Source organism: Malania oleifera, chromosome 2 (genome assembly GCF_029873635.1).
Source record: "Malania oleifera isolate guangnan ecotype guangnan chromosome 2, ASM2987363v1, whole genome shotgun sequence".
In the NCBI taxonomy this organism is placed as follows: Eukaryota; Viridiplantae; Streptophyta; class Magnoliopsida; order Santalales; family Ximeniaceae; genus Malania; species Malania oleifera.
The window spans coordinates 37,909,493-37,932,440 of NC_080418.1; the positions used below are offsets into that span (position 1 = coordinate 37,909,493).

The 22,948-nt window shown below is 37.9% G+C and overlaps 1 protein-coding gene across 6 annotated transcripts in view; it reads left to right on the plus strand.

The window, feature by feature from the left end:
* The first annotated feature begins 339 nt into the window (after positions 1-339).
* The window catches only part of LOC131149283 (uncharacterized), a 28,904-nt gene continuing 6,295 nt past the window's right edge, over positions 340-22,948 (plus strand). For 4 of the 6 annotated variants that reach the window (XM_058099597.1, XM_058099598.1, XM_058099600.1 and 1 more), the window contains exons 1-6: positions 367-558; positions 1,452-1,832; positions 2,478-2,543; positions 2,682-2,821; positions 3,387-3,513; positions 18,671-18,822. In XM_058099597.1, coding sequence (XP_057955580.1) covers positions 466-558; positions 1,452-1,832; positions 2,478-2,543; positions 2,682-2,821; positions 3,387-3,513; positions 18,671-18,822 — 959 coding nt within the window. In that variant the 5' untranslated portion in view covers positions 367-465. Of the gene's footprint in view, positions 559-868; positions 1,185-1,451; positions 1,833-2,477; positions 2,544-2,681; positions 2,822-3,386; positions 3,514-18,670; positions 18,823-22,948 lie in introns of those variants that run through there. The other 2 variants (XM_058099599.1, XM_058099602.1) reach the window with 2 other exon arrangements.

Genomic DNA, 22,948 nt, shown 5'->3' on the forward strand with positions numbered 1-22,948 from the left:
CATGTTAAAAAAAAAAAAAAGATTCTTACCTTAGAATAATACCAACAAAACTTAAAAGATTTTGTTATACTATTAGAGATTTGATCGTACTGATAACGTGTTATAGAAAAATTAAAATAAAGAAATTTGGAATTATAAAAATTCAGCAGTGTATCGCAGTTGTAAAACATGTCCCTTATATAGGTAAATATTATATTCCCAAAGGTCAATTTTATAATGAACAACATACAAAAAATTATAATATATTCTCAACATTGTCATCCACATATATAATATATACGCTATAGAATATATTTATAATATTTAAGTATTATTGTTAATTGCTAATCGAATAGTTAAAACTTAAAATAATGGATATTACTCAAAAAACAGAGCAGACAAGCACTACAACAGTACAGACCTTCATTGTTGAGCAGACGGCGGAAGAACTGCTCTCAGGGTTGCTTCGTCGATTAATCGGAGCCTATGACGCTCAATCCAGAACCAATCACTCAAGAAGGGGAAGAAGAAGAAGACACCGGGGCATCGGCACATCACCCTTCTCCTCCCCCGAACGAGGTGAGTGACACTAACGGTCCCAAATCATCCCCTGCTATTTCTTTGTAATTTTCTTGGAATTCTCAGTTATGTATCTGCTTTTTGACGATGCTTTTCTTTAAACCCTCCTGTTTAATTTGCACAGAAAACCCTTTTGCACGAAATCACGAGGGTGAGCTTCCATTTGCTAAATCATGAGTGTTTCGTTCCCTTCTCTTGTCTCTTGTGTTGTCCGTCTTTGAGAGATTTCTTTACTATTCGGCCCTATCTCTTTGTCATAGACGATTTGAAGTTTGAATTTTAATACCCCTGCTCGCCAGGTTTCCAAGCGAACGCATAAACACAGGCATTGTTATTGTGGGTGGGTTGAGTTCGGGGATAGGAGTATTACGTGGGCGTCGGATGCTTTTGTAATCGTATTTATCTTCTCTTCAAGGTGCGGCGCCAAATTTGTGCATTGCTAATTTGAAGAAGCAATTTGTTTTGGCAGAGTATATTGCCGACCTTGTGAGGAGGGTGAGCTAGTTAGTGTTAGTGGAAGAAGGAAGGGGAGGAGTAGATGTAGAACAACTTGGAATGAATAGATTGTGCTGATTGGTGAAAAAAGATTCATGTGGCCGACTACACCCAGTGGAACTGAAGGCTTGGTTGTTGTTGAATCTATTTTGTCTTTATATACAATGGACACAATAGGTGTTTGCATACATGTGTTACACTATCAAATTTGCATCTGTGTTATTTCTTGAATTGAAATGCTTGGAACTGATGGCCAAATTTGTGTGCATATATGCTGTCACAGTGTCATGTGTGTGTGTAAGTAAGTGGATAAGTTTATTCTTATAAGGTTGGAACTCATGCACCATTAGTTTATCATGTTAAATGCTCAAATCTAAATTTTGCTTTCCATTGTGCAGTTATTTGATGTCTCAACAACAGTTGATCCTAGTTATCTAATCTCTCTAATACGAAAACTTCTACCATCAAATATAAGGAGCTCTAATAACTCTAGTGAAGTTGATGCGTGTGATGCTTTGACTCTAGGATCAACAATTGACCACATGGAAGAAAGTATACCTTCCCCAGCCCGAGACAAAGCTCCCTATTCTCCAAACAACAAAACTGAACCCATGGGCACTCTTAATGATTTTGATGAATTTACTTGTCAAGATGGAAGTGATGAAGGTTTATGCCATAAATTTCAGCACTCCAATGGATCAGCAGGAGAGCAGGCTTGGGAAGAATTTGGTTGCATTTTGTGGGACCTTGCTGTGAGCAGAACACATGCAGAATTCATGGTAATTTTGTTGGTCTACTGATCCTGCACTCTTGATTTGGCTTATTGTTCATTTTGATTATTTGGTATGCCAAGATACTTTGTTTCTTTTTTTCTAGATCATGAGGTTAAGTATGTCATTAATATCAAATATTTGTCTGTTTCAACATCCAAGCTAGCTATTAGTGACCTAACTCTAGTGAATTAGTGCTCTAAGCCCCTAACTACACCGAAGTCTTCATTGTGGTTGGGATTATGAGATACTGATGGTTAGTAATGATATATTTTGATGGTGCTCTCTCTTCATCAGTTTGGCGCACCTTCCCTCCTCTCTCTCCCTCTCTCTCCATCCACACACACTTATATCAATCAGAAGATTATAATGTAGGTCAGGTCCACATGATAACAGGGAAGGAATGGGCCATGAAACTGTAGTTGTAATACTTTAGTTATATACGTTACCATGTGCGTAATGCAATCCCCGGGAATTATATTTATCCTGTGTTTGGGAGAGATTTTGGATTTGGATTTGTGTAGATTTGGACAAAATGTAATAAAAAATCGTATTGAATTTTGTCCAAGTCCACACAAATCCATGGCTGAAACCCATGCTCCCAAACGCAGCGTTATTGTATTTATTTGATTGGATATTGACACTTCTATACAGGTGCAAAACCTTTTGCTAGACGTGCTTTTGGCAAATCTGATGGTTTCCCAATCCATGCGCATCACGGTAATTTGCATTTCCATTTGTATTTTGAGCTGTTTAATAAACCATTTTTCATCCTTCTACCCATTTAACTTTTGTTATCTCAAATAGATAATTCGGTGGTTAGATGGCATCTAAAGACTTGAATCATTTTCTTTTCAGGAGATTAGCCTTGGAATAATTGGAAATCTTGCCTGCCATGAAGTTCCCATGAAACATATAGTCTCTACAAATGGATTGATTGAGATAATCGTGGATCAGTTATTTGTAGATGACACCCCTTGCCTGTGTGAAGCGTGCCGGTAATATATAGTCAAGAACCCTTCCATCTGGCCTTTTGATTTGAGCCCCCCCCACGCCCACCCCATTGATTATCCATCTAGAATGGCCTTTTTATGGTATTCCAATTGTTCTGCAAATGTACCCTTTTAGTCTTTCTCACTTTTTGCCACAATGCAGTTGTAATATATGTTCAAAGAACAAAGTCATCATCCCTCTCTTAGGATGTGTCATTTACTCCTTTTTTATTTTAATATATAATGATGTCTTCTCGTGTGCCAATGCTGTGCAAGTTGGAACGGGCAGAAGCGAGAGGGAAACTTGCTTTGTAGCCACATTGTTTATGAAATGGATGTGCATATTTCACATTTAGCTGTAATACTTTTTTATGACATCATCTAGGTGATGTGGGGTGAGGATGCAGTCGTCTTCCCATATTTCCCATTTGCAGTTGTTGACGCCTAGTGTTTCATGAATAATGATTGGCTTCTTATTTATATGTATTGTAATAGGCCATGTTGCTCACATTGTTTGATGGCGATACTTGTTTGCGCCATATGTTCTCCTAATAGTTGCATTTCAATACAGGCTGTTAACTTTGGGCCTTCAAGGTAGTGAAGGTGTTGCTTGGGCTGAGGCATTGCAGTTTGAACATATTCTAAGCCGTCTTTTATGGATTGCAGAAAATACATTAAATCTACAGCTTATAGAAAAGGTAACAGACTCTGAGATGCATTTTCTTGTGCTAGAGACCTACGGTTCTGTAATTTGATGATTGTGGAGCTCTACCTATGGTGTTGTTCCCCTTTGCAGGGATAAGTGAAAAAAGGCTTTTTTGTTTTTAATTTAATGCAAAATTTGAAGAAAATGATCCTTTTTATTTGGCAAAAATGGGATTTTGGATAATATGGATTTTGTGCAAAAAATGATTTTTGACTCTTTTCCAAGATTTCTTGGGTATGGATAAGCCACCATCTTTAAATCATTTAGGCCGACCAATAGGAGTCTCAAGCCATAAGCTTTTAGCCATCACTCAAACTTGAGTGGCCTTGGATTGTAGGAGCCTTCCTAATTTATTGTGAGGATCACCCCCTTTTCTTAGGTAGTCGGAAGTAGGAACTTAGTGATGGGAACCTTGCAAGGCACCCTAGGTGAAAAATCCTTGGAGACTATAGGAATCCATTCACTCAATGAAGAGTCTCCATCTTATTGTTTAGGAAAAAGTAAATAAAAAAACCACAAATGTTGATTCTATAACTTGAAAAGGAATCCTTTCAGGAATTAAGTTATGAATTGGGAATATTAATGGACTTTGTGAGGGATCCATTAGGCACCTTGTTTACCTTTTCAGTCTTCTCTTTGACAATGTGGCAATAAAAAGGATCCTTAATTTTAACTAAATTCACAATCATGATAAAGAACATCAGCAAAGTACATCCATAACTCAAACCATCAAGAACATTTGTAGTTTGTACCATGATTTGTCCGTTGGATCTATATGGAAGGCTAAGTTGACCTAGCCATGGGGGATATATGTATTTTTTTATAACAAAAGAAGATATCAGTAATAGAAAGAGAATTTACAAGAGGGAGAATGAGAAATCTCCCTAGACAAACTGAGACACTCCAAGACTAAACAAAAAACATAAAAAATGCCCACGAAAAAAATAATCTATTCAACGTGTTACTCCAATCTCTTTGAAACTCAAGAAAGCTTGCCTCTTTAAAAAATCCATACCCGACACACCACAAAGAGGCCAAATACTTTATTTTTTCCCAAACTAGCATTTGGTTTAATTTTTTCTCAGAAAATATCCGAGTATTATGTTCCATCCGTAAACCCCTTAATATTGAGAAAAAGCCATACTTTCATACTTGCCCTTTCTTCTACCAAAGTGCGCAAAGGATATTTATGAAAAGTCTTCCACTGAGGGAGGACAAACCCAACTTTCTCCCATAATGCCAAAAAGCATATTCCAAATACTCCAAGCAAATTCACATTGCAAAAGAAGGTGAGAAGTTGTCTCAAAGTTCTAATAAAACACTCATACATCGGGAGAGAGAGCCTTCATAGGTCTCCTAATTTGCAGCAAGTTATTAGTATTAATCTTATTAAGCACAACCAACCAAGTGAAAGCCTTTATTTTAGGGGGAACCTTAGCCTTCCAAATAGTAGAGTATAGCGAGAAAGAAGAGTTGGAATGAAAATACACCTGATTGGTCCAAAGACCAAGAATGAACGTCCCTTCTCGAAGAAAGGTTACTCCCACTCAACATAGATAAAAAAGATGACAATTCTACCATTTCCTTTTCATTCAAAGGTCCTCTTAAAATGAAGATTCTAGGAAACCAAAGGACTACTCAATTCACCAACAAAAAAGAAATGGCTTTATTTTGTTCCAAACTTGGATGAAAGAGATGAGGGAAGAAGTACAAAATGTGCATTTCCCAGCCAAGGATTATTCCAAAAAGGAATATGAGAACCCTTCCCCACCTCAAGTTTAGTGTGAGGGATGAAAGAAGGATAGTTCTGAGAAATGTATCTCTACAGACTTTCCAAAGAGCATCTTAAATCAGCATTGGTGTCCCACCCTTTCTCATCCAACCCAAACTTGCTTCTTATTGCTTTATACTAGAGGGACGCTTCTTCTAGAGGGAAGTGCCATAACCATTTAGCTAGAAGAGTGGTGTTTTTAGGCACCAACTTGCCAAGACCCAATACCCCCCTCTTTTTTAGATCTACAAACCTCATTCCAACTCACTAAATTTTCCCTATGACCCCCTGGTGTACCACAAAAACTCTCTCATGATCCTCTTAAGTTTGCAATCCCCATTGGAATCTTAAAGATAGATAGGAATTATAACAAGACACTAGCAAGACAAGCATGAATCAAAGTAATTCTACTCCCAAGAGAGAAGAGGACTCCTTTCCAACCATCTAATCTCTTTATCACCCTTTCCACTACCGGGATCCAAAAATCTGCAGCTCTTGGGTTACCCCCCAAAGGGACACCCAAGTATGTCAAAGGCCAATCCAAAATACCACACCCCACTTCTTTAACCCGCTCCGTAACGTGATCAACTGAGACATTCATAGCCACTAAACCGGTCTTACCCATATTGACTTTGAGCCCAGACACCCTCTTGAAAATATGAAGAATACCCAAAATACTCCTAAAAGAAAGACTGTGATTGTCTACAAAGAAGATGGTGTCATCAACGAACTAGAGGTGAGAAACCACTACCTCTCTTCCCACTTCTAGACCTCTAACCAAACCCCTCTCCACTGCCCTATCCACCAACCTACTCAAAACATCTGCTACAAGGACAAACAAAAAAGGAGATAAAGGGTCTCCTTGTCTAATACCCCTTGAAGCACCAAACCAAGATTTAGGCTTGCCATTCGTAATTATCGAAAACCACACATTAGACAAACAACCCTTGATCCAATGACGCCAACGCACACCAAAACCCTTTCTCGTAAAAACTCTATCCAAGAAAATCCAACTCACTCTATCTTTGGCTTTCTCAAAATCTATTTTAAATACGAACCCTGTCTTATTCCTAAGGATTTCCTCCACCTCCTCGTTGGCAACTAAAATAGCATCCACTATTTGCCTTATCCCCACAAATGCACTTTGAGCGCTAGAGATGGTATCATCAAGAACCGCGCTCAACCTATTAGCTAAGACTTTAGTAATAGTCTTATAACACTAGAGACAAGACTAATAGGTCTAAAGTTCTCCACTTTAATAGAAATAGATTCCTTTGGAACCAAGGCTATACAGGAGGAATTTGTACTCTCACTAATGACTTCGCTTGCAAAGAACTTGCTAAAAACTTTCAGCAGATCCTCCTTTACTATGCCCCAACACTCTTGAAAGAAAGCAATATTAAAGCCATTCGGATCTGGTGCCTTATCCCTTTCCATCCCAAAAACCACACTCTAACTTCCTCTTCATGAAAAGGTCTCTCTAACCAACGCATCTTATTAGTAGATATAGGGTTCCAATCTAATCCCTCTATCATCAACCTACAGTGATCTTCCTTCGAATACAAGTTAAGGAAAAAGTTGGTGATAACAGAAGCAATATGACTTTTGATTATTAGACACTATATCATCCCCCACATCTAACTCCCTAATCAAATTTTGACTTCTTTTCACATTAGCTAGTTTATTAAAGAAAGAAGAGTTGCAGTCACCATCCTTAACCTATTTGAATTTGTTTGTCTCCAACTCCTCATTTCCTGAAACATCACCTCTTTTAGCTCATTTTTCAAGGAAACTCTCCTAATCTCTTCACAATCTGTAAGATTACAATCCTGCTCCTTCCTATCTAGTGAAGTTAACTCACTTAAGATGTTAGATTTTCTAATTTTGATGTCACCAGACACCTCCTTATTCCAAACTTTCAACTTCTCCTTCAGGTGTTTCAACTTTCTTATGAAACGAAATCCACCCCAACCCCCTTCCAATTCCTCTCCCCAAGAGTCCCTAACCAAAGGCTTGAAGGCTGCATGATCCAAATAGTATATTCTCAAATCTAAAAGGCATAGGACCCCAGGACACATTTCTTGATTCCAACAAGATTAGGAAATGGTTAGACATAGTCTTAGGAAGAAAACAATGAGAAAGGTTTGGAAATTCATCCTCGCATTCGCTGCAAATCAAATACCTATCAAGTCCGCTAGCTACCACTCTACCCTCCACCCCTCAAAAAGTAAACCAAGCAAAGGCTATCATTACCTGTTAAGAAAAGGCTATCATGTTAAGAAAACACCCTGAAGACTATTTTGATGATAGATTTGGAGATTTAAGCCCCAAATTGCCTTCTTATCCCGATTTGAATTGGGGATCAAACCTGAAGTCGCTCATTCTCTTGCAAAGGAGGCGATCAAAATAGTCTTATTTGCTTGCACATATTCATGATGTAGGCACATAACATTCTATGGTATTGGGACACGCTAATGCAAGGGCCTATAGAGCATGCTTTTTATAATTGTGCCATCATAATGTTGCTCATGGAATTTCTATTTTCATGCAAGGTTATAATTTAATGTACCTTCTATTTGTTAGAGGATATTGCCCAAGATTGTGTAAATTAGGGAAACGGATTCATGTAGATGACCCCACTAGGTGGGACTTGAGGCTTGATTGTTGTTGTAGTATTATAATTTCATGTAGAGATTCTGCAACAATCGGGCTGGAAGGAATGCTTATGCTGTCTCAATTGTAATTGTGCGAATCAAACCTTAGAGGCTTGTTAATCTCTTATTAAGAATCCCTTGATGATCAATCTCCAGTGTCAGAGGTTCTCCACTTTAAAGAAATTTCACCATTGTGTAGATCTCTCTCTCTCTCTCTTGTGACTCTTTCTAATGATTCTTTGATGTCCCCATGGAGCTCCCAGAGGTCCTACTTATAGGCTTTTAGGAGAGAAAAAATGTGGCAAAAGTAATTTTGGGAAATCAGTAGGAGTGGCCAAGCTAGAAGCGCTGCCTGGGTGGGGGCCACTTGTCAGACCCGATGCTGCCTTTCTTGTAAGTAGGCGTCACCTGCGCAGCTGGTCCATGTGTTGCCCCTTTTTCTTGGCCTTTTCTTCCTCTCTTGCTTTTTGAGGCCTTGGCGGGATATGGATGAGTTGGGCCATTGAATGCTCCATTTTGGGCTGCAAGAAAGGCCTTGGAGCTCTACGCAAATTGCAATTGTGCCATACTGCAATCTAATCCTTCAACTTTCAGCTAAATTTTATTGAGATCTCTGAAAATAGTGAATTTGTCCACTGGCCATAAAGTCTAGAGTGATGAATGTGTGTGCACACATGCACATGCTTGGGTTGTTCATTGTTAGATACTAACAAGTCTATATTGGACTACCAGCACAATTTGCTCTCAAAATGCATTAATAGGAAATTGCATGGGTTGAACTAAAATTGTTTTCCATGTGAAGAAGAGTAACTAGAACCAGTGCTGCCAAGATGAGCAAGGAAATGAGAAGATTTGTGGCCTTTGAGAGTAGATCTTTTGATCTCATGCTTGAAGGAGAGGCTGAGTATGTGTTCCAAATCCCAAAGAATGAGGAAAATAGGAGGATCTCATTGTACCTCAATATTGGACAGTTCACATGGTTGATTCAGATTTGGAAAGAATTGTGGTGGAGCAGGGATAATTAATGGTGGTTTAGGAGGTTGCGAAGAGGATATTCATCTCTGATATTCTATGGCTTCTAGAGATTGATAGTGGAGGGCTGAGATGGTGATTTCCCTTTGGGATTTGAAGCTAATGGGTTGCATAGAATCTTGGCAACCTAAAGAAGATGGGTACCCTAGCTTTCTTTGCACAAATGGAGAATATAGAGTAGTATTAATTGTGAATGCAACACACCGAAGGAGTTGGGGAAGGAGAATGAAGGTGAGATTGGAATTTTCAAGTAGGCTAAAATTTTTTTTAATAGGTTGTTTCTTGAGGTGTGGGTTTGATATGGAAGAGGAGTTGAGGTTTCCAGAATAGATGCCATTCTCTTGTGCCTAGAGTTACAGGCCATGGCAGAAGGGAGGTGGATGATGTGTGCCGACTACATAGAAAAGTGTATTGAGGCTAGGTACAACTAGACAAGAAGTTGGAGAGTGGTACAAAAGATTGTTTTCCAGTTTGAGTTCAAAGCTATCAGGCTAACTCAAGCCTCTGTATTTGTAGACTTTAAGGGTAAGGACAAGGATGGGGATGGGCCTTAAAGCAAGGGGAAACAAGTTATCTAGGTTGAAGACTTAGAATTTAGAAGTGAGCTCTTTAAAAGAAGTGGGCTATTGTATTGTTTTAAACTGAAGTGATGGTCGAGCTCAAGTTGTTTTGAAAATCCCAAGTTAATTAGGCCGCGCAAGCTTATCAACGATCGGAGAGGCTTTAAAATAGAAGGTAACAGGGCGAGCTGTCGAGGCAATGGCAGTTGCGTGGGGAGATTCACTCAATGGGAAAGAAGGAAACAAGGAATGGGTGTCAGAAAGTGTGGCGACTTTAGGGAGATAAGAGAAAGATGGGTATGTTTGGATCTCAGTGAGCAAGGGAAGGGATTTGATGCCAACACCGATTGTTTTGAATTTCATGCCTTGAGAGTTGGAGATTGGGTTCGATGATGGGTCAGGAATGGGTACCACTGAAGTAATCAGTTGCAAGCCTTTGGAAATTGTGCCACCCACGGTTAAAAATCATTCTGTATCAATTGTATCTTTGAATGCCAAAATGCTACAATTCCAAGCAATCAGATTCTGGATGATGTTCTTGTGGCCAATGGGTGTATTGATTCAAGGCTTAGAAGGACAGAGCCTTGACCTAACTGTGAAATGGATGTGGAAAAATAGTATGACAACACCTTTTGGGGTTTCCTTCCGTGTTTTCTGTGGAAAATGACTTTGCATAGATAATTTAATGTATTTCTACCATTGTTTTAAAACCCGGACTGTAATCGGGGAAACCCACTTTGCCAATTCTAGTGATTCCAGGAAACTGGATTTGAGCAAAACCAGGATCAACACGGTTGGAACTAGTCAACCTAGCCTGACTTGGGTGGACCCAGTGGACCGGCTGGGTTGATCCAGTCTTTTAATCCTTTACACAAAAAAGACACACAAATGCAGCAGAGAGGATTCGAACTCCAATCCTAGCCTTGCCGAGGAGACTTGTTACCACTGAACCAAATGCTTTTTTCTATTACAAATTTCTGACATATAAAATGATTCAATGTTTTAAAAGGCGAAGGCGTAAGGCAGGCGTAAGCATTTTGGGACTCTATTTTTTCAAATAATTAATAAATAAAATCAATTTATATATAGTAAAAAAATGAAAAAAAATTAAGAATAATGGAAAAAAATTAAAACATAATTTTAAAATATTATATAAGCTAATTTTAGATAACAAACACAAATAATACATGTTAAAAAATAAGCATGAGCCCTATTACCAAAAGAAGGGAGAAGAGAAAAAGCCAAATTAAAGCATCCTCCACTAATTTCTAAGAATATAAAACCAAATGAACAAAGTTCAGAGGCAGATCAAATTGGAAGGGATTTACGACTTGTCGGAGAGAGATGAGAAGCTTGGAGGAATCGTCACAGAGGGAGAAGGAGCTGGAGGAAAGCTACGGAAGTTTCGTCTACTCGTCAGAGAGGGAGAAGGAGCTGGAGGAATCTTGGGAGAGCTACGGAAGTTTTGTCGAGAGGGAGGAAAGAAGCTTCGTTGAGGGGTTTTGACGCTTCAGAAATGCGTACGCCTTCCCAACTAAGACGTGAAATGCGCGTTTTTCTTCTTGAGGCATATGCCTTTTCCCCTGAGGCGTACGCTTTTTCCCTTGAGACATACACATTTTAGGCTTTACGCCTTTCCTATTACGCTTTAGGGCGTCTTATGCTGAAAACGCCTTGAGGCGCGCCTCAAGAATGCCTTTTAAAACACTGTAAAATATATATTCTATCTGCATATATATGTGTGTGTGTGTGTGTTAATTGAATTAATTTTTTTACTATATTTGAATAATTTTAATAAAAATAAATTTCAACAATATTTTATTAATAGGAAAAATGCTAAAAGAATTGTTTAACATTTGTTATTGATTATTTACTTTTAATTAACTATCATAATTTATAAATAGTATTATATATGTGTGTTACTGGTTCAAATGCTAGGTTGACCCGCCAGTTCAACCAGTTGACCAACCCAATAACTTCACTGGGCACCCTTTGAGTTTTAAAACCATTGTTTCCACAGTATGCTTCTCCATTATCATCTAGGGTGCTCCCAAAGGCGTTTTTAATAGTTCTAGAGCGCTTAAACAAAGAGATGTATTGTGCCCCTACTTGCTTCCATATGATTAAAAGAATAATTGAGCATGGTTTTCTGAGAGGTTTCAAGTGGGTCTGCGAACCTATTTGGATTTGGAGGTGCTCATATTCTCCTTCTGTAGATGGCACTATCATATTTTGCGAAGCTAGGAAGGGTTAACTCCGACACTTAAACTTATGTTCTTTGTTGCTTGAAGCTTCCTCAGGCCTTAGGGTGAATGTGAAAAAGAGTGAAATCATCCCAATCATCCCATGGGAAATGATGGAGATTTGATATTGTTGGCTGGAAACCTTGAGGTAATGTTAGTAATCTTCCAACCTTGTATTCTGGGCCTCCTTTTCGATGCTACCTTTAAATCCAAACTGCTTTCGCACCACGGTGCGATTGAAAGGTTTGAACACAAGCTTGCAGGATGTTGAAAGCTCTATCCATTGGAGTGTGGTAGAATCACTTTAATCAAGAGAACACTGGCTAACCTTCCTACTTATTTATGTCATTGTTTACTATTCCAGCTTTTGCTGCTGCTAACAAGTTGGATAAGATTCAAAGAGATTTTTTTGTGGGGCAGTAACTAAGAGAGCAAGTACCATGATGGAGCCAGAACAATGTCTGTTCTCCAGTTTGACCAGGGGGTCTGGGCCTTAGAAAGCTGCAGTGTTTGACCAGGTTCTTCTTGGCAAGTGGCTCTGGAGTATGCTGGTAAAAGTGATGGGTTTTGGAAGTTGGTTATCACCAGGTATGGGCAGGCAACTGCATGGCATGTGCGCGGAGAGGGAGGGTGGGGGTGGGGGACTGGTTTACGAAACATTGGTATTTTTCTCATGGATTTGGTCTGTGGAAAAGAATCATGATCATGATAGAAAAAAGGTGCTATGTTCATTGGGGATTTGGGGTTGTTGTGCACTATGGGAATAAGAATTAGATTTTGGCTGGATGTTTGGCTTTGCAATGCAGTGTTAAAAGGATTCTTTCCCTTCTTTATTTAGTTTAGCCAAGGACAGAAATGCAGTAGTTGCTGACACTATTTTGCTTGGGGAAAATGAGGTGTTTGGAACTTTTTTTAGGGGGGATGTTTAGAAAATTGTTCATATGAAAAGAAAAAAAAAAACGCAAACGTGTGCTTCCCCTGTGTAACACAAATTCTTTGTACACATAGTCGGTTCCAAGCCTAGATAAAGGAGCAGGGTTGTGTTTGGTAGCTGACAGCCAAGGTATAATTTTCTTAGATCTTATTATCATGAATTCTTATCAAATTCACCTAGGTCAAGAGAATAGACTAGGCAAATATAAAGGGGAGAGGATTAATAAGTTAGCATAGGAAACTAGAGACGAAATGGGTAGGAGAGAAAGCTATAGAAATTGAAAAATTAGGATTTAAACTTTGGTACACTAGTGTAGAGAAACATAAAAATTGGGGGGGGGGGGGGGGGGGGGGGGGGGGGGTTATTATTGTAGACAAAGACCTAAAAGATAACGTAGTAGATCTTAAAAGAATAGGGGATAGAATCATTAAAATTAGGATAGCTTTAGGCTTGGAGATAGTGAATGTCATTAGTGCATATGCATCCCAAATAGGATTAGCAGAAAATCTTAAAAGACAAATTTGGGAAGATATGGATAGTATTTTATGAAGAAAACATTTGTTTGGAAAGACATTCATGGGAGCTGATTCGAATGGTCACATTGGAAAGGATAATATAGGATATGAGAGGATACATGGAGGCCATGTGTATAGAGATAAAAATGAGGCCGGTGATACAATCTTAGATCTTGCCATGTCTTACAACTTGGTTATATTGAATACTTGCTTTATAAATTGAGAAGAACGCTTAATAACCTTCAAGAATGGGTATAGTAAAAGCCAAATAGATTTTTTCTTAACTAAGAACGGGGATTGTCTATTGTGTAACAGTTGTAAAGTTATTTCAGGTGAAAGTTTAGCTACACAACATAGAGTCTTAGTATTAGATATACATATTAAAAAATGGATGAGGAGCAGCATAAATCAATGCAAAAGAACTAGATGGTGGAACTTGAAGGGAGATAATATAGTAAAATTTAAAGATTAAATGAATGAAGAGTGTGATTGGACAGTAGGAGATGAGGTTGATTCAAATACTATTTAGAATAGAATGGCAAATTCTATCTTAAGGATAGCAAAAGAGGTTTTAGGTGAGTCCAAAGGAAGATGCTCGGATCAATAAGTCCAAAAAGCTGTTAAGACAAAAATAAATTGGTATAAAATATGGCAAAATTGTAGAAATATAGAAAATCTTGAAAAATATAAAGAAGCAAGAAAAAATGCAAAAAGACTATTAGTGAAGCTAAACGTAGAGCTTATGATACTTTATGTACTAAACTAGATACAAAAGAAGGAAAATACGACATTTATAAACTTGTTAGAGCTAGTGAAAGAAGATGCAAAGATTTAGGTGATGTAAAATGTATAAAGGACAAGAATGATAATGTATTAATTAGAGAAGAAGACATGAAATAGGTGGCGGAGATACTTTGATAAGTTATTTAATTAAAATTAAAATGAAAGATTGAACTTGGAAGTGACAAATGAGGAGAAGACTAAAAACAGAAGATTTGTTCGCAAAATTAGGGTCCTTGAAGTTGAGATGGCATTAAAAAATATAAAAAGTGGGAAATGTATAGGGCTAGATAAAATACCAATTGAAATTTGGAAATGTTTAGGAGATGAGGAATTGTTTGGTTAACTAATCAAGTCAACACTATTATAAAAACTAAGAAAATACCAAAAGAATGGAGAAAACGTACATTAGTATCTATGTACAAAAACAAAGGCGATAGTCAAAACTATAATAACTATCGTGGAATTAAGATTATAAGTCATACAATGGAATTATGGGAAAGGATAATTGAACAAAGAATAATATTAGAAATGAAGATTTTAGAAAATTAATTTGGCTTTATGCCTGGGAGATCAACAACAGAAGTTATTTATCTTTTACGAAGTTTAATGGAAAAGTTTAGGGAAAAAAAGAGGGACTTGCATATGGGTTTTATTGACCTAGAGAAAGCTTTTGATAGAGTACCTAGGGAAGTTCTTTGGTGGGTCTTAGAAAAGAAGGGAGTTTGTAGTAGATATATGGAGGTCATTAAGGATAGGTATGATAGAGTAGTGACTAACATTAGGACTGTAGGAGGTGAATCTAGAGATTTTCCAATCACAATAGGTGTACATACAACATGGTTCTATTTTGAGTCCTTATCTTTTTACTTTAGTAATTGATGAACTAATTGAGAATATCCAAAATGAGATCCCTTGGTGTATGTTGTTTGCAGATGATATCGTGTTGATTGATGATAGTAGGAGTAGAGTGGAATCTAAGCTAGAACTTTGTAGAGCCACATTAGAGTCTAAAGGGTGCAGGATAAGTAGGGATAAGATAGAATATATGAAATATAATTTTAGTAATGTAAGGAGTAGCAATAGAGAGAAGATTAGGCTTAATAATCAAGAGATTAATATCACTAATAGATTTAGATATCTTGGATCTATTATGTAAGCTGAAGGGGAAATTGAAGATGTAGTACATAGAATTAAAGTAGGTTGGGTAAAATGGAGTAGCGCATCAGGTGTGTTGTGTGATTGTAGAATACCCTTTAAATTAAAAGAAAAGTTTTATAAGACGGCTATAAGGCCAGCTATGATTTATGGTTCATAATTTTGGGCAACAAAGAAACAACATGTACAAAAAATAAAAAGTTGCTGAGATGTGAATGTTAAGGTGGATGAGTGGTCTAACATTAAAAGATAAAGTAAGAAATGAACATATACGTAATAATTTAGGCATAGCACCGGTTGAAAACAAGATAAGGGAGGGGCATCTTAGATGGGTTTGGGCATTTGAAACGTAGGCGTAGTAGAGCACCTGTAAGGAGGAGTGAGTTAATTATTGTGTTTTACATGAAAAGGGGTAGGGGTAGGCCCAAAATAACTTGGAATGAGGTAATGAAGAAGGATTTAATAGCCCGTAATCTAATAGAGGAAAATGCTCTTGATCGGATGAATTGGCGGAAAAGGATTATGTAATTGACTCCATCTAGTGGGACTTAAGGTTTGTTGTTGTTGTATGTTTAGGATTAGGATCTGGATGAATTTGATTCCTTACTGCAGAATCTGTATAGGATATGGTTACTATTTTTGGAGGATTTCTTGGTTGGCTTGGCAGAAAAAAAGCCTTTCAGTGGAAAGCTATTATTTTCCGATGTGTGGTGGTTCTAGAAATCCTTTCCTGTAGAAGGCTGTTTGAAGAGCTAAAGCTCCTAAGAAGGTTGCATCCTCCACTTGTGAAGCTTTATGGGAGGCTATTCTCTCTGCAGATAATTTAAGGAAGGGGCATTGAAAGATGAAAATGATGCTGTGATGTAAAATGTTTCTTTTGGGTCTGGAATGCCCGAGAGGAAGAGTACTTATCCTGGAAAGCCATTTGAATGACAAGTGCTCCTATCAAACTTGCCCTTTTTCTTCTTTAGCTTGGGAAGCCTCATGGAAAAGGAAATTGATAAATTGCCCTGTGATTAGTCCAGAGGAATATTTGGGATGTTGCCTCGTCTCTGGTGGGATTTTTCTGAGTGGGAGCAGATTATATTTTCAGGAAAAAGTTGAGCTTGTAGGTGCATTAACATGGGTAAAGAAAATATTTTGGAGCTGATCCTTGTGTCCACTTTCTGGATCATTTGGATAGAAAGAAATCGCAGCGCTTTTGAAGGCATAGAATCTTCTCCCACAATTTTAGACAACAGATGGCTTAAAAACCTAGTATTTTTGGTTCAATGGGCAGCATTTTGTTAATGTATGCCATCCACCCTCTCATAGATTTGTTGATACAATTTCTTTGTAATTTCCATGGTTTTACTTGGGTTGCAATGTTGCATCTCCTAGGTGCCCTGAAGCGCGAGTTCTTTCCTTTTGCCTTTTGAAAAAGCAATTCTACCTTTGCTATGTTGCAATAGTAATTACTAGAAAGTTTTTCGTGAAACAAGTGTCCAGATAGAAACAGATTTTATTTGTGGCTTGCTTATGGACTGTCAATGCAATAACTTATAAACTTCCAATTAGAGTATCAGCTTGTTTATGCAATAACTAATGAAGTGCACCAATTAGAGAATCACCATTGCTAGGGTGAAAGAAACCCCCCCCCCCCAACACACACACAAGTATTTCTCAATGAAGAGTCTTTCCCCCAGTGCCCAAAACAATGGAACTTGATATCATCTTGATGGAGAGGTGGTTGGTCATGTTGATAATTGGTGAAACAACTTCAAATTTATTGGTTTTCTTGGTCATCGCTTGTTCAAACATTGCTTCTATTAAATTAAAATTTACTAAATCCTTTTTGATGGCCTCAAGCAAAGATCTCCTTGGTCTTCCTTGTCCTAGCAACACTTTCCACTGCAATCAAGTCATTTACTTCAATTGGTGCTACCTCTAGCCTCTCCTGCACGCGCTCATTTCACTTTCTCCTGTCTTGATTTGGATTGGTGCAAGTTTTGTGACCCTTATCTTCTCTCGCGTGCATTGGGTCCTACCCCTTTGTTACATAGTCATTAATCCATCTTAACATTCTTATTTGAACCACACTTAATTTTTTAATACATTTTTCCTCAATTGGCGACGCCCATGCATATTTCATGGTTGGTCATTTTTCATATTTTTTTCAAGGTGATTTCATATTTTAACTATTGGTTATGTCTTACCTTACTACTTAGCCTATGTTCTTTATGCCCTGCACCCCCTGACCTTGTGCAATCCAGTGCTTCCAAAACTGTTAACCATCTGAAACTCCATTTTTTTATTTCCAAAAAAAAAAGTTAAAACAGAAAAAATTCTTCCATCTTCCTCTTCCTCTCCATAATTAGTAAATGAAGAGGGAACAATGATTTAAAGAAGAAAAATTAAAAATGTGTTAAATGACTTAAAAAGAAGAGAGCTAAAGGTGTAGCAGTTGCCTGAGCATGTGCACTCGAATAACGATTAATAATTGCTAAACCTTTTCAGTTTAATCTACTGAGTTTTGTCTGGTGTTATTATCCTCACCATTAAAACAACTATGATGGAAGTAGATGAAATTGCCATAGGTTAGCCCATGTATAGGAGAAAGAAGAAAAAATATAAGAAAGTATATAGCCTTGGAAACAACCACCAACTTTTATACCCCTTTCAATTCATTTGGGCAATAGACAGGAGCTTGTGAAGCTCAACCCAAAAGATAGTAAACAAACACTAGGATTTGAGCATCTTATTTTATCATGAGCACTCATCGGGGCCTTTCTATTTGTGGTAATTTTTAGGTTTTTGGGTGACGTAGAACAGGGGTGGGGAGATGGAGAGGAGGAGAAGAAGAATTTCTTACACATGCAAAATGCTTATACGTCCTACATTTTAAAAGCAAACCAAATATTTACAAAATAACCTCTAAAGAGCTAGGATTCGTATAACGAGCATATTTCTCAAATTAAACTAGTACTTCGTTAGCCTATGCCCAAAGTAGTCTTGTTGTACAAATAACCTTAGCTGCGGTCTTCCGTCAGCAGGTCAGGAACAGAAGTAGTAGTTGGTGTAATATTGCCAAAACTAGCCCGCTGCTTGACAATTAGACAAGAAGTACTCTCCTGCTTTTGAATGGTAAGTGATTGAGCATGATGATCCTCCTTGTTTTCCACAATATATCCTGGGAATGTTCTTGAGCCTCCCCAGGGGGGAAGAGTGAGTCTCTTAACCTCATTAATAAAACCAGCATCTCGCATGAAGTTGTTCCATTACCCACCTTAAATTAGGGAAGTTTAAAATCTTATATGATTGAAAATTAGTCTTTTCAATAGATCATTGGGAAGATTTTACCTCATCATTACGTACATGCCTTACTAATGCATGGTCATTGATTCAGTAAAATTCCATTTATTGTGTTCTTAATTTCTTCCTGAAGAAGAAGGAAGCTTAAAGATTGATTGCCTTTGTCATAATCTAAAGATTATTATTATTATTATTTTTTTTGGAAAAACAGAGCATTGGACTGGTGCTAGCCATCATAGAAAGTCAACAGGAAGTTAAGTCCACTCTTCTTGCAACCATGATGAAGTTGGGTTTTCTGGATCTCTTGATAAATCTCTTGTCATTTGAGATGAGCAAATTGATGAACGAAAGAATACCTGAACGGTATGATTCATTTTGCCTTTATTTTGTAAATTTTGTTTCTTGGCATTGTGAAATATTTTATAATGCTTTATGCTAAATTGTTCACATTTTAACTGTTAATGGAGGACTTTCTACATCATATTTCATGTTATTTGGTTTTGTTTGTTGTTATTGCTTCCCAAAACCTTTACACCCACCCCTCTTATGGGGCACATGGGCTGAGCGGATCAGACAGTTTCTTTTTCTTTTCCATTTTTTTTTTCAACTATAATACGTGGACTTTTCATGCTTGAAGCATATTTCTCAAATGCTGAGGTGTTGAAGTTTTTCTTTTCAGATAGTTTCTTAAACCGGCATTTATGGCATTTACAGTTCTACTTTTCCAAGTTTTCCACCTCTGATACAGTGGCAACTACATGCTGATTTACTTTTTGGTTAATCCTCTAATAAAATGCACATGATTGTTGTAGCATCCCAGTATCAGATCATCATTAAATACTGCGACAAGAAAAATGCTATGAATGATCTGTAGCTCAGTTGGTATCTGAATTTCCAAACTCCAAACCATGTCATAGCCTCATGGGACGGGCAAAGTTTTCCACCCACTGGCAAAAAAATTAGTAGAACTGTAAACATTAAACTAATATCCCAGTACATATTTCTGTCAAGGCTTGATATACAATGTTGGCCCACAAACTAACAGCTTAAGCTTTTAGGTAAAGTGGTTGCTTAACATGGTATCAAACCCTTGCCAGGAGGTCCGGGGTTCTAGTTCTTGTCCTCGTTTCACATAAGTTTGTTAAAAAATTATCATTCAATATGAGTGTTATTCATTGTTTGTTAGTGTTAAGGCTTGATATACATTGTTGGCCCATAACCTAGCAGCTTAAGCTTTTAGGTAAAGTGGTTGCTTAACAATTGCAAAATAATTTAGATCTTTAGTGAACTCACATGGTCAAGCAGGCAAAACATTGACGTGTTTCTCTAATACTTCCTCGGTCCAAGTATCTGCAAACTTGTTTGTGGACTGAGCATAATGATATTATTATTATTTTGATGGAAGGGGTTCTTCGCTGTATGCATGTAGAAATTGTAGAAATTTCTGCATTTCCATTATTAGATTCTCACTTTGCCTAAAAGTATAAGCTGTTAGGTTGTGGGCCAGCAATGTATCAAGCCTTAATACTCCCCTACAAATGCAGCCCAATTGCATGTGCAGAGATAAACAAAGATAAACAACACCCTTTACAGGGAAATAAGATAGTTCTTAACAAACAAGCGATGAACTGGGCAACAAGACTAGAACCCAAGACCTCCCAGTAACCATACCTCTGATACTGTGTTAGGCTACCACTTTACCTAAAAGCTTGAGCTGTCAGGTTGTGGGCCAACAATGTACTTCAAGCCTCAACAGCTATTATACTGTGACTTGTCTTCTTGAAGTATATTTATCGCTTTGAACTTTGGAAAATTGCCTCTTTGCCATGCTCCTGAAAGAAAACCTGCGCTAGAAATATATACCTTAGGATAATAACACACCAACTCCAACGATCCAATTCCTGAATCAATTCAATTGGAGCACATAATAGTTTCTGGAAATCAATGAGTTTAATGCATTCTCGGGTGTGTGTGTGTGTGTGTGTGTGTGTTTTAAGTGAAATGCATATTGTGATAAACTTCCAAAAGTCCAGTTAGAGCACTTTGTAAGAAGAAGGGGCTAACTGTTGCTGCGACACTGAAAGATGTGGCATTTGTAATTTTCAGTTTTTTAGGTAAATATATATAATTTTTCTCATATTAGCATATTATACTTTTTTATGTTTGTGACAACTGACAACCCATTAATCAGGGACAACTTTGATCTAGTTCCATTGGAATTGTATGTTCAGTGTGGACATGGGTTGGAGAACAAGGATGCAAAAATTTCACAATTTATGGTCTCTTTTTGTTTCTTTTTTCCCTTCACAGAAATCAAATCTTTGTTTTTTCCTTGATAGATTGTCCATGTTATTTTGGACCAGCTGGCCTGGATATGCTAATGTTATTTGTTGCTGGTAAATTAATGATACTAGGTTAAACTATTTCTGACATTTAATCTGTTGGACTTGAAGCTGTCTTTTTTTTTTTTTTTTTTTAAACTTGGAAATTCCGTAGCCTTTTTGTTTTCACCACATCTTAATGTCCTATATGTCATTTTGTTTGGGTAAAAGACAATTTTATTAAAGCAATAAACAAAGCACAAAAATAGAGGACAAGGGGTCCTCCCTGGATAACAAAAGATACAAAAAACCTATAAGTTACTAAAGGAACCAGGAACAAAAATACAAGTATTAATTACAAGAGTGCTAGCCTCCAATCTCTCGTGAGGTCGGGCAGCGGCAATCCCCTAAAAGGCCAAGAGAGTGCACCTAAAGTGATGCAAGGGAAAGTCACTTTATCACAAAGTAACCATGGACAGGTTGAGCGACTTCTAAAAATCCTAGCATTCCTCTCAATCCAGTATCCAAAGGATGACGAAGACAGCCACAAACCAAAGAGGTCTTCCATTTCTATTCTTTCCAAAACCCCAGAAATTGACCAGTAACTAGTCTGCCACCTTTTTCGGGGCCACCCACTACCCCAAACCCCCCCCGCCCCGCAACCCACAAAAGAGAAAAAGGGCATTCCCAAGCTCTGATGCTACCCTGCTATGCACAAAAAGATGCACATTTGTTTCATTGCTTGCATAACACATGAAGCACATGTTAGGAATGAGAGCTATGTTGGGCCTTTTCATCTAAAGAAAATTCTGTGTTATCCTTTCCAGGATTACGATCCAACCAAAAGTTTGAACCTTCCTAGAGTTCCAAGTGAAAAGGTTGGGGGAGGGTGAGTTAGAAAGGATATAGAGAAGTGAATGTACTCGAGTGATCTCTTCCTTCCTCATGAATGGTAGGATCATGTTGGTCCAATAAAGAACCAAGGATGATGAACTCTTTGATCTCTTTCATTGAGATTTCTAAAGAAATGGAAATCCCAAGAAACACTATGAAGAAAAGAAGGAGCTGATGAGAGCATTATGAAGCACAGAAAGCTTGAATAAACGAGGAAATTTCAACTCCAACGAAGACTCCCTCATCCATACGTCCTCCCAAAGCGAACTTATTTGCCATTACCACTTTAAACCAAATAAGAGGAAAGAAAAGATAAGCTACTTGGGACACGAATTTCCTTGGACACACGAGAGGTAATGCCACTACCTCTCCTCTCCCACCTGTTCCATTTTATCCCATACTTGCCCTGAATGACCTTATGCCATAGGGAGTCTACTTCCAGAGGGAACTTCCAAACCCATTTGCCTATTAGGGAGATGTTTTTGGATACCACATTCCCGATGCCCAAACCCCTATCAGACTTGGTCTGCTAACCACTTCCCAACTGACTAGATGTCTCTCCTACCCTTACTGCAACCCGACCAAAGGAAATCACACATCAGCCTCTCTAGCGATTTGGCACTTACTGTCCTATATAGGAATGTCCTGCTTTTGTTTATCATTATGTGATTCTGTAAGACTTGAGAAAATGTTTTGTAATAAAAATATTTAGGAGGTTTCAGCAGCTTCTATTGGCATTTGATGTTGGTTCATTTAACCCCACGAGCAAAGACGCAGGCATGATTACACGGGTATAGGCATGTGGATGCAGCAATTTTGAAAAATATACGACACAACATGGCTTAGAGACAACAATAAATGAAAATATATAAGGAATCAGTGTTTTAAAAGGTGTTTCTAAGACGCACATCTTGATGCATTTTGAGCCAAAAATGCCCCAAGGCATTTATGAAATGTTAACTCCTAAATGGCAATTGCTTTTGGGAGTTGGGTGTATGCCTCAGGCCAAAAAGTGCACATTTGACACCTCAAACCATAAGGCATATGGGTATGTGGATCCTCATTAACTTATTTTTGTAATATAAAAAATACAAAAGAAATTAGAAGTTAAACAATTAGAGCACAGAAGGCCTTGTTCTATTGTTCATTTGTGTAACCTTCAGTGCATGAGCTGCCCCACCTCCCTTGACAACCTCTCCCCTCGGGCAAACACCCTCAGTCAATCTTCTGCAGCGACAACAATGTGATGACTAGGCTGTCGTCCCTCTCTGGCT